At 39.9% G+C, this 13,705-nt stretch overlaps 1 protein-coding gene across 1 annotated transcript in view; it reads left to right on the plus strand.

Moving 5' to 3' along the window:
* LOC145876356 (tripartite motif-containing protein 16-like) overlaps positions 1 to 1,472 on the plus strand; it is a 12,361-nt gene extending 10,889 nt beyond the window's left edge. The window contains exon 6 of the mRNA XM_082972147.1: positions 1 to 1,472. This exon is cut by the window's left edge and continues 105 nt beyond it. Within this exon, the coding sequence (XP_082828273.1) occupies positions 1 to 422 (422 nt within the window). The 3' untranslated portion in view covers positions 423 to 1,472.
* Positions 1,473 to 13,705: the final 12,233 nt, after the last annotated feature.

Genomic DNA, 13,705 nt, shown 5'->3' on the forward strand with positions numbered 1-13,705 from the left:
ATCACCCAGAGAGATTTGAGTACTGTGAACAGGTGCTGTGTAGAGAGGGTCTGTCTGGACGCTGTTACTGGGAGGTAGAGTGGAGTGGGAGAGAGGCTGATATAGGAGTGACATATAAAGGAATCAGCAGGAGAGGAGGGGGTGATGACTGTTATCTTGGATGCAATGACAAGTCCTGGAGTCTGGACTGCGATGACAACAGTTACTCTGCCTGGCATAATAATAACTCCACTACCATAGACGTCCCCTCCTCCAGCCCCCACAGAGTAGGAGTGTATCTGGACTGGTCAGCCGGCACTCTGTCCTTCTATAGAGCCTCCTCTGACACACTGACCCACCTGATCACATTCACCTCCACATTCACTGAGCCCCTCTATCCAGGATTTAGGGTTTGGTGGGACTCCTCAGTGTCCCTGAAATAATAACTGGACACACACACACACACACACACACACACTACACACACACACACACACACACACACACACACACACACACACACACACACACACACACACACACACACACACACACACACACACGCAACACATACACTGAACACGTACACTGGACACATACACACACACACACACACACACACACACACTCTGGACATAATACACACACACTGAACACACACACACACTGAACACAGACACTGGAGACACACACACAAACACACATTCGACACACACACACACACACACTGAACACACACACACACTGGACACACACTGAACACACACACACTGAACACACACACACACACTGAACACACACACACACACTGGACACACTCTGAACACACACAAACACACACACACACACACTCACTGGACACACACACACACACACACACACTCACTGGACAAACTCACACACACTGAACACACACACACACTGGACACACACACACTGGACACAGACACACACACTAGGCACACACACACACGCTGGCCACCCACTCAAACTGGACAAACACACAAACACTGGGCAAACACACTGGACACACACACACACTCACTGGACACACGCACTCACTCAAACGGACATACAAACACATTGGACACACACTGGACAAACACACACACTGGAAACACACTCACTGGACACACACACAAACTCACTGGACACACACACACGCTTGATACACACATGCTTGACAAACACACTGGATACACACACACACACACACACACACACACACACTGGATACACACACACACACACACACACACTGGATACACACACACACACACACACACACACACACACACACTGGATACACACACACACACACACTGGATACACACACACACACACACACTGGATACACACACACACACACACACACACACACACACTGGATACACACACACACACACACACACACACACACACACACACACACACACACACACACACACTGGATACACACACACACACACACACACACACACACACACTGGATACACACATAAACACTGAAACAATTGACAAACACACACTGGACACTCACACGTGTTAAATCAGTTTCTGGACCACAGGTTCTAGAACAGCTTCTATCCCAGTTCTATCTGCCTGTTAAATCAGTTTCTGGACCACAGGTTCTAGAACAGCTTCTATCCCAGTTCTATCTGCCTGTTAAATCAGTTTCTGGACCACAGGTTCTAGAACAGCTTCTATCCCAGTTCTATCTGCCTGTTAAATCAGTTTCTGGACCACAGGTTCTAGAACAGCTTCTATCCCAGTTCTATCTGCCTGTTAAATCAGTTTCTGGACCACAGGTTCTAGAACAGCTTCTATCCCAGTTCTATCTGTCTGTTAAATCAGTTTCTGGACCACAGGTTCTAGATCAGCTTCTATCCCAGTTCTATCTGCCTGTTAAATCAGTTTCTGGACCACAGGTTCTAGAACAGCTTCTATCCCAGTTCTATCTGCCTGTTAAATCAGTTTCTGGACCACAGGTTCTAGAACAGCTTCTATCCCAGTTCTATCTGCCTGTTAAATCAGTTGCTGGACCACAGGTTCTAGAACAGCTTCTATCCCAGTTCTATCTGCCTGTTAAATCAGTTTCTGGACCACAGGTTCTAGAACAGCTTCTATACCAGTTCTATCTGCCTGTTAAATCAGTTTCTGGACCACAGGTTCTAGAACAGCTTCTATCCCAGTTCTATCTGCCTGTTAAATCAGTTTCTGGACCACAGGTTCTAGAACAGCTTCTATCCCAGTTCTATCTGCCTGTTAAATCAGTTTCTGGACCACAGGTTCTAGAACAGCTTCTATCCCAGTTCTATCTGCCTGTTAAATCAGTTTCTGGACCACAGGTTCTAGAACAGCTTCTATCCCAGTTCTATCTGCCTGTTAAATCAGTTTCTGGACCACAGGTTCTAGAACAGCTTCTATCCCAGTTCTATCTGCCTGTTAAATCAGATTCTGGACCACAGGTTCTAGAACAGCTTCTATCCCAGTTCTATCTGCCTGTTAAATCAGTTTCTGGACCACAGGTTCTAGAACAGCTTCTATCCCAGTTCTATCTGCCTGTTAAATCAGTTTCTGGACCACAGGTTCTAGAACAGCTTCTATCCCAGTTCTACCTGCCTGTTAAATCAGTTTCTGGACCACAGGTTCTAGAACAGCTTCTATCCCAGTTCTATCTGCCTGTTAAATCATCAACCTAAACTGTTGTCATCAGACTATTACAACATGACTGAACCTTTTGGGTTCCTTTTCTGATCTTTTACCACTTTGCATTTTTTATGATATATTTTCCTGTTTGTGTTTGTACCACAGGAGGTTGGTGGGACCTTATTTAGGGAGGACAGGCTTGTAATGGCTGGAGTGGAATAAGTGGAATGGTATCAAACACGTGGTTTCCATGTGTTCCATTTCATTCACTCTGTTCCAGACATTATTATGAGCCGTCCTCCCCTCAGCAGCCTCCTCTGGTATGTACTGTTCTGTATGTGAGAGAGATCCAACAAGGAATTACAATGTATGTATTACTTTTAATACCTGCAAATGGCAAATAAACTACTGGAACTCCTTATGAATGTCTGCAGCCGACAAGAGGTGAAAATATTACCGGAATATTCTGCAAAATGTTGATGAAGACGTCACTCAATCCACCCAAAACAACATGCAGTCTTTCCACAAGACTCCCATGAAGTTATAGTGTGACGTTATGAGTCGACGTTAACCTCTTGGGGCTAGGTGGGACGCTAGCGTGCCACCTGTGGTGCACTCCATCAACAGCAGGTGCATTTCAAGAGCGGCAAATTTGAATCCAAATAAATGTCAAAATTCAAATTTTTCAAAAATACAACTATGTTACACCATTTGAAAGATAAACATCTCCTTAATCTAACCACGTTTTACGATTTCAAAAAGGTTTTACGGCGAAAGCATAAATTTAGAGTATGTTAGGACAGTACATTTACAAGAGTTGTGTGTAATGTTTTGTCAAGTCAAAGACAGGGTCACCAAAACCATAAAACCAGCTAAAATGATACACTAACCTTTTACAATCTCCATCAGATGACACTCCTAGGACATTATGTTAGACAATGCATGCATTTTTAGTTCTATCAAGTTCATATTTATATACAAAAACAGCGTTTTACTATGGCATTGATGTTGAGGAAATCGTTTCCCTCCAATAACCGGCAGTCAAGTCAGCGTCACAAATTAAATAATTAAAATTAGAAAACATTGGTAAAATATTATATTGTCATTTAAAGAATTATAGATTTACATCTTTTGAACGCAATCAACTTGCCAGATTTAAAAATAACCTTACTGGGAAATCACACTTTGCAATAATCTGAGCACTGTGCCCAGAAAAATACGCGTTGCGATACAGACTAGACGTCATGTTGGGGAGATCTAAAATCGAAAATACTATGTAAATAATCCATTACCTTTGATTCTCTTCATCAGATGTCACTTCCAGGTATCACAGGTCCATAACGAATGTAGTTTTGTTCAAAAAAGCTCATCATTTATGTCCAAAAATCTCCGTCTCGTTAGCACATGATGTAAGCCAGCCGGACTTCTCGTCATGAACGAGGGGAAAAAATATATTTCCGTTCGTTCAAACATGTCAAACGTTGTATAGCATAAATCATTAGGGCCTTTTTTAACCAGAACATGAATAATATTCAAGGTGGACGAATGCATAGCCTTTTATAACGTATTGGAACGATGGTACCCAACATGAAGTAGCGCGCCAGGTGTCTAATGGGACATCACCGTTCCATGGCTCTTGTTCGGTCAGATCTCCCTCCAGAAGACTCAAAACACTTTGTAAAGGCTGGTGACATCTAGTGGAAGCAATAGGAAGTGCCAAAATATTCCTAAACCCCTGTGTTTTTCAATGGGAGAGGTTTAAAGTCAATACAACACATCAGGTATCCACTTCCTGTCAGAAAATGTCTCAGGGTTTTGCCTGCCAAATGAGTTCTGTTATACTCACAGACACCATTCAAACAGTTTTGGAAACTTTAGAGTGTTTTCTATCCATATATAATAAGTATATGCATATTCTAGTTACTGGGTAGGATTAGTAACCAGATTAAATCGGGTACATTTTTTTTATCCAGACGTGCAAATGCTGCCCCCTAGACCCAACAGGTTAAAGTAACATTCTCACAACATACTGCACTTGTTTTATCCTGTTTTAGATATATCCTCTGTTTAAATATTTAAACTCTTACAATAACACCGTTAAAATACCAATGTGATCATTTCTTGTCTTTTATGTTGGAAAAACAAATTGTACAATTATATGTGGACATACGCTCCATAGTTGTACAAGTATACATGGTTATATTGTACTTTTCATAATAAAACATACTTGAAACAAGAAAAAGCATGTTAATAGTGGAAACAGTTTTGTTATTGATTTTTACATTGCTTCTCCCTGTCTCATGTTGACGTTTGTCATGAATCTTGACCTGGAGGCAGAACTGTGCGATTTCCTCTAGATATGTCAGCTGCAAAGTCAGAATTGGCTATGGAAAATGTTGTTTTATGGTCTTAATTTAAGGGAAGGATTCGCAGTGTGGTTGAGGTTAGGATTAAAATCTGAGAGTGTTACTTTGTGCCTGTGCCAGCAACGAAATACTTTGCTGAACTGCCTCCAGGGCAAGATTCATACCAATAAATGCCAACCTGCCTCCAGGGCAAGATTCATGACAATAAATGCCAACCTGCCTCCAGGGCAAGATTCATGACAATAAATGCCAACCTGCCTCCAGGGCAAGATTCATGACGATAAATGCCAACCTGCCTCCAGGGCAAGATTCATGACAATAAATGCCAACCTGCCTCCAGGGCAAGATTCATGACAATAAATGCCAACCTGCCTCCCAGTTGTCCCCTCCTCATCTTTACAAGACTGCAGAACCTGCAAGCTAATGATGTGGGGGTTCTCTCATAACCCTCAGTCCCCAGGTGGGTAGATGGCAGGTTGAATAAAGAGAAGCTGGTGATGTGGGGGTTCTCTCATAACCCTCAGTCCCCAGGTGGGTAGATGGCAGGTTGAATAAAGAGAAGCTAGCGATGTGGGGGTTCTCTCATAACCCTCAGTCCCCAGGTGGGTAGATGGCAGGTTGAATAAAGAGAAGCTAGCGATGTGGGGGTTCTCTCATAACCCTCAGTCCCCAGGTGGGTAGATGGCAGGTTGAATAAAGAGAAGCTAGTGATGTGGGGGTTCTCTCATAACCCTCAGTCCCCAGGTGGGTAGATGGCAGGTTGAATAAAGAGAAGCTAGTGATGTGGGGGTTCTCTCATAACCCTCAGTCCCCAGGTGGGTAGATGGCAGGTTGAATAAAGAGAAGCTAGTGATGTGGGGGTTCTCTCATAACCCTCAGTCCCCAGGTGGGTAGATGGCAGGTTGAATAAAGAGAAGCTAGTGATGTGGGGGTTCTCTCATAACCCTCAGTCCCCAGGTGGGTAGATGGCAGGTTGAATAAAGAGAAGCTAGTGATGTGGGGGGGTTCTCTCATAACCCTCAGTCCCCAGGTGGGTAGATGGCAGGTTGAATAAAGAGAAGCTAGTGATGTGGGGGTTCTCTCATAACCCTCAGTCCCCAGGTGGGTAGATGGCAGGTTGAATAAAGAGAAGCTATGATGTGGGGGTTCTCTCATAACCCCCCTCTCCATGTAATCTGATTCATTATGATCTAGGATCAGGTCCCTCCTCTCCATGTAATCTGATTCATTATGATCTAGGATCAGGTCCCCTCCTCTCCATGTAATCTGATTCATTATGATCTAGGATCAGGTCCCCCCCTCTCCATGTAATCTGATTCATTATGATCTAGTATCAGGTCCCCTCCTCTCCATGTAATCTGATTCATTATGATCTAGGATAAGGTCCCTCCTCTCCATGTAATCTGATTCATTATGATCTAGGATCAGGTTCCCCCTCTCCATGTAATCTGATTCATTATGATCTAGGATCAGGTCCCCCACTCCATGTAATCTAATACATTATGATCTAAAATACTTAACTGATCCTAGATCAGCTGTCCTACTCTTTATGAATACTGTCACAGAATCAATTAGTATCATTCATTGAACTGCTTTGCCATGAACAGATCTGTGAGGTCTTAACTTAAAGGTTCTATATTGACCTTATGGTCATTTTAATGGGGTTGAACATCCATCCCATCAGATTGTGTAAAGGATTTTATGAGTTCAGAAAAACAGTGACTTGGAAGCATCTCTCTGACCTCACCCTGCTGAAACACACTCAAGTAAAGACCACATAGCTACAGTTATATGCTTTTCTGTTTTTATACACTTTTACAGCCAATGTATGGACAGGTATCCATATGAATCAGTACAATATACAAACTAGTAAGCCACCTCCCAATAAGGGGTCAGCAATATCAAGCATGCAGCACTAAACAGACAGACATCTCAGGCAACAAAATCTCACACTCAATACCTGCAAATATTTACAAAAAGTATTGTAGCAGATTTTATTTTGACTTCATGAGAAAAGACCCACATTTTTGGGTGAAATTAACAGAAGCCTTTGCAACAACAATCTAAAATAAGTTTTGCTAGCGTTATGAATATACACTGTCTTTATTAATATATATGTTTTAATTGTAGTTGTATGCCTATATGTACAGTTTTTTTTAACACTTGTTAACAACCACACACTTTTAATGGGGGTGGCAGGTAGCCTAGTTGTTAGAGTATTGGGCTAGTAACTGAAATGTTGCTGCATCGAATCTCCAAGCTGACAAGGTAAAATTCGGTTGTTCTGCCCCTGAACAAGGCAGGTTACCCACTGTTCCCCGGTAGGCCATCACAGGGGCGGAAATGCCGGGGGGGACGGGGGGGACACAACCCCCCCATCCTGGGAAAAATATGATTTGTCCCCCCCAATATATCACTGAAACATAACTATGTAATTTAAATAATATTAATAATATGCAATGAAAGCAATTGTGCTGATTATAGACACTTAATAGCTTGTTCTTAAGTTTCAAAAGATTGCGACCCCCCCCACCCTTTGCCTCACAATGGTTTGATCCACTGCCAGTTCCTTAGCTTGCGAGGTAACGTAGAGGTCGTATCTACTGTCTGAAAGGCACTCAATACACGTAACTGACGTGAGGTTAATCCAGTCAATCGCGCACACACACTAGCTGAATATGCAGAGCTAGCGCGCAAATATTAACTATTAAGCTAGCTAGTACCTATTCCATGTATGTGGCGTCGTCAAAGATGGAATCTTTGCTATCGTCAATTTATTCCAATATCAGCATGCATGTAAGTTAGTGCTTCAAAGTCCCTGTGATAAGGTTAGCGATAAACTGAACAGAACTTCACTCTCTTCTACCATTGTTTTAAATATATTTAATGGTCTCGTTGCAAAAGCTAAATTGTCGCAAGGGAACTTTTATTAATATATTTTATTTCACCTTTATTTAACCTGGGTAGCAAAGATTATAGCAAACACCACTGAATTGGTGCTCGCTAGCTTTGCAAATTCAGCTATTGTTAGAAGCCAGCCAATATGAAACAAACGATTAAAATTACAAAAGGTTGCAGCATATGTTGTGTAAATGGTGAACTCATACAGCTGTCAACTCTTGTCACTGCAATCCGTTTCACATTTGCTAGCTACCTTTTAGATCGAAGCCCATATAGAATGATAGAAGATAAGATGATAGAAGCCCATCTCCTACTGTAAATAACCTACATACTGTGTGTGTGTAGCCAACCAGGTAGAAAAATGGCAGAAAAATGGCAGAAAAAAGACGGACATCAGAGTATTTTTCAGTACACCAAAACGCAAAGTAAGAACCCTCGTAGCCTAATATCTCAAAGACTAGTTGATAAAATGTTCATAAGAAAGAAATGAAATTCTAATGGAAATGTTTCACAATGATGTCATTAGGCAGAGCAGGCAACAGATGGCACACAGACAGCAGAGTTGGGGACAGATATGCAGGGACAGACTGGCAGAGACAGGGAGTCTCAGGTAAGTTTGTTGAGTCTTTGTTTGGCAACATTATGAAAGGTTCTCAATTTTTTTAACTTGTAAAATAGGAACATAATTGGAAAATGCCATGGATACCCCCACTCTCAACTTAAACTGGTGACTGAACTAAGATTTGTTAAAGGCAATGGTATTGCTGTTGTGATTAGTTGTGTAGTTTTGGGTACCGGTAGTTAGGAGTACGGCAAACACCTTATTTCTTTGGTTCCTCAATATACATTTACCATATTAAACGTAGGCTATGTGTTACAGCACTACTTTTGGTGTCCCCCTCAGGAATTGCTCTTGAGAAAATGTAATGTAATTGTCCCCTCCAAAGTTGATATCAGATTTTCGCCCCTGGGCCATCATTGTAAATAAGAATTTGTTCTTAACTGACTTGCCTAGTTAAATAAAGGTTAAATAAAATAAAATAAAAATGTATTCTCATATAGTTCTATGCTCACTCTACCTAGCTGTGTATAATGTTATAACTCTTCTGTCTGTATTCTGCCTCTAAATGTTGTCTATCAAATATATTCACATTTTATTTATTTACATTTTATTTGCCACATGCACCGAATACCACAGTTGTAGACCTTACAGTGAAATGCTTACTTACAAGCTCTTAACCAACAAGTTTTAAGAAAAATAGGTGTTAAATAAAAAACACATAAGAAAAAAATAGACATAAAAAGTAACAAAAATTAAACAGCAGCAGTAAAATAACAATAGTTGAGGCTATATACACATACATACAAATATACATAAACCGCCACCCCTTGTCTTACCAGAGATCGGTGTACTATCGAAAAAGCGTAAAACCTGCCAGCTGTATGTTATTCACCATGTAAAATTATGTGTACAGATGTAGGATCTTATTTTGATCACTCCCTACTGCAGAAGAACGTTCCTGCAATGCAGGAAATGTAAAACTTGTAGTGTATTTGAGGATTAAAAAGGCTTCTGAAGTTTGTAATTTCCACTTAGAGATATCAGACTTAAGTATCAACCCCTACAAAAATGTCCATTAATTATAATCCCCATGATAATTCACATTTCTTGTTGCTGCAGGAATATTTTCCTGCTGTAGTAAACTGGCTCAAATGAAGATCCTACGTGCAAATGTACTTGGTGAATAAAGGTGATTGTGATTCTACAAAGGTTGAGTCTCCAGATTCCCTTGCTGCTCTGGAGAAATAATGACATGGTTGTCATGGTGATTTAAACAGGGACCTGGTTACCTCCCAACTCTGATGTCATTTGTTACATTTCACCCTGTTGATAAAGGCGGCTACAAGGATGAACCCAGAAGACAACTCTAAATCAACACTCCCTGATATTATCCTAAAATCCTTTCACTCATATTATTGTGTCTCTTCGTTTAACAGGTAGTCTATGATATTAATATTGTAGCAAACAGCAGGGCAGAGCAGTGAACCCAGGTCGCTAGTGAACAAGGAAAACACCCTATGCATCACAGCGATAGGGTTAACCCAGTATCAGCATCAATAGGGTTAACCCAGTATCAATATCAATAGTGTTAACCCAGTATCAGCATCAATAGGGTTAACCCAGTATCAGTATCAATAGGGTTAACCCAGTATCAGTATCAATAGGGTTAACCCAGTATCAGTATCAATAGTGTTAACCCAGTATCAGTATAAATAGGTTAACCCAGTATCAGTATAGATAGTGTTAACCCAGTATCAGTATAAACAGGGTTAACCCAGTATCAGTATAAACAGGGTTAACCCAGTATCAGTATAAATAGTGTTAACCCAGTATCAGTATCAATAGGGTTAACCCAGTATCAGTATTAATAGGGTTAACCCAGTATCAGTATCAATAGTGTTAACCCAGTATCAGTATCAATAGTGTTAACCCAGTATCAGTATCAATATTGTTAACCCAGTATCAGTATTAATAGGGTTAACCCAGTATCAGTATAAACAGGGTTAACCCAGTATCAGTATAAATAGTGTTAACCCAGTATCAGTATAAATACTGTTAACCCAGTATCAGTATAAATACTGTTAACCCAGTATCAGTATAAACAGGGTTAACCCAGTATCAGTATAAATAGGGTTAACCCAGTATCAGTATCAATAGGGTTAACCCAGTATCAGTATCAATAGGGTTAACCCAGTATCAGTATCAATAGGGTTAACCCAGTATCAGTATAAACAGGGTTAACCCAGTATCAGTATCAATAGGGTTAACCCAGTATCAGTATCAATAGGGTTAACCCAGTATCAGTATCAATAGGGTTAACCCAGTATCAGTATCAATAGTGTTAACCCAGTATCAGTATAAACAGGGTTAACCCAGTATCAGTATAAATAGTGTTGACCCAGTATCAGTATAAATAGTATTAACCCAGTATCAGTATAAACAGGGTTAACCCAGTATCAGTATAAATAATGTTGACCCAGTATCAGTATAAATAGTGTTAACCCAGTATCAGTATCAATAGGGTTAACCCAGTATCAGTATAAATAGGGTTAACCCAGTATCAGTATAAACAGGGTTAACCCAGTATCAGTATTAATAGTGTTAACCCAGTGTCAGTATCAACAGGGTTAACCCAGTATCAGTATTAATAGTGTTAACCCAGTATCAGTATCAACAGGGTTAACCCAGTATCAGTATCAACAGGGTTAACCCAGTATCAGTATCAACAGGGTTAACCCAGTATCAGTATAAATAGTGTTAACCCAGTATCAGTATAAATAGTGTTGACCCAGTATCAGTATTAATAGTGTTAACCCAGTATCAGTATCAACAGGGTTAACCCAGTATCAGTATCAACAGGGTTAACCCAGTATCAGTATCAACAGGGTTAACCCAGCATCAGTATAAATAGTGTTAACCCAGTATCAGTATCAATAGGGTTAACCCAGTATCAGTATAAATACTGTTAACCCAGTATCAGTATCAACAGGGTTAACCCAGTATCAGTATCAATAGGGTTAACCCAGTATCAGTATAAATACTGTTAACCCAGTATCAGTATCAACAGGGTTAACCCAGTATCAGTATAAATACTGTTAACCCAGTATCAGTATCAATAGTGTTAACCCAGTATCAGTATCAATAGTGTTAATCCAGTATCAGTATAAATAGGGTTAACCCAGTATCAGTATCAACAGGGTTAACCCAGTATCAGTATTAATAGTGTTAATCCAGTATCAGTATAAATAGGGTTAACCCAGTATCAGTATAAACAGGGTTAACCCAGTATCAGTATAAACAGGGTTAACCCAGTATCAGTATCAATAGGGTTAACCCAGAATCAGTATTAATAGTGTTAATCCAGTATCAGTATAAACAGGGTTAACCCAGTATCAGTATTAATAGTGTTAATCCAGTATCAGTATAAATATGGTTAACCCAGTATCAGTATAAACAGGGTTAACCCAGTATCAGTATAAACAGGGTTAACCCAGTATCAGTATAAACAGGGTTAACCCAGTATCAGTATCAATAGGGTTAACCCAGTATCAGTATTAATAGTGTTAATCCAGTATCAGTATAAACAGGGTTAACCCAGTATCAGTATTAATAGTGTTAATCCAGTATCAGTATAAACAGGGTTAACCCAGTATCAGTATAAACAGGGTTAACCCAGTATCAGTATAAATACTGTTAACCCAGTATCAGTATAAACAGGGTTAACCCAGTATCAGTATAAATACTGTTAACCCAGTATCAGTATAAACAGGGTTAACCCAGTATCAGTATAAACAGGGTTAACCCAGTATCAGTATAAACAGGGTTAACCCAGTATCAGTATCAATAGGGTTAACCCAGTATCAGTATTAATAGTGTTAACCCAGTATCAGTATAAACAGTGTTAACCCAGTATCAGTATCAATAGGGTTAAACCAGTATCAGTATAAACAGTGTTAACCCAGTATCAGTATCAATAGGGTTAAACCAGTATCAGTATAAACAGGGTTAACCCAGTATCAGTATTAATAGTGTTAACCCAGTATCAGTATAAACAGGGTTAACCCAGTGTCAGTATAAATAGGGTTAAACCAGTATCAGTATAAATAGGGTTAACCCAGTATCAGTATAAACAGGGTTAACCCAGTATCAGTATAAACAGGGTTAACCCAGTATCAGTATAAATAGGGTTAAACCAGTATCAGTATAAACAGGGTTAACCCAGTATCAGTATCAATAGGGTTAACCCAGTATCAGTATCAATAGGGTTAACCCAGTATCAGTATCAATAGGGTTAACCCAGTATCAGTATAAATAGTGTTAACCCAGTATCAGTATAAACAGGGTTAACCCAGTATCAGTATAAACAGGGTTAACCCAGTATCAGTATTAATAGGGTTAACCCAGTATCAGTATAAACAGGGTTAACCCAGTATCAGTATCAATAGGGTTAACCCAGTATCAGTATCAATAGTGTTAACCCAGTATCAGTATAAATAGGGTTAACCCAGTATCAGTATTAATAGTGTTAACCCAGTATCAGTATCAATAGGGTTAACCCAGTGTCAGTATTAATAGGGTTAACCCAGTATCAGTGTTAATTAGTCCCGTGCTTCGACTACTCAGACCCCTCACACATCCGGTCCATTCTGATGTTCTCACAGACACCATACCACTTCTGACACCAATGTAGCAAACAGCTGGGCAGGGAAGCAAACCCAGGTTGCACGTGTAAAAGGCCAACAACCTACGCATCGCGACATTGGCACCAATTGGGTCACTTAGTTGGAATTGTGATGTGGCTCATATAGCGAGGATCACTACACTATAGTGGAACTATGATACAATTACATTATCATATGAAATGTAGAGGATCACTACACTATAGTGGAACTATGATACAATTACATTATCATATGAAATGTAGAGGATCACTACACTATAGTGGAACTATGATACAATTACATTATCATATGAAATGTAGAGGATCACTACACTATAGTGGAACTATGATACAATTACATTATCATATGAAATGTAGAGGATCACTACACTATAGAGGAACTATGATACAATTACATTATCATATGAAATGTAGAGGATCACTACACTATAGAGGAACTATGATACAATTACATTATCATATGAAATGTAGAGAATCACTACACTATAGTGGAACTATGATACAATTACATTATCATATGAAATGTAGAGGATCACTGCACTTTAGAGGAACTATGATACAATTACA

The sequence above is a fragment of the Salmo salar genome, unplaced genomic scaffold (genome assembly GCF_965601325.2).
Source record: "Salmo salar unplaced genomic scaffold, fSalSal1 ptg000578l, whole genome shotgun sequence".
Taxonomy (NCBI): Eukaryota; Metazoa; Chordata; class Actinopteri; order Salmoniformes; family Salmonidae; genus Salmo; species Salmo salar.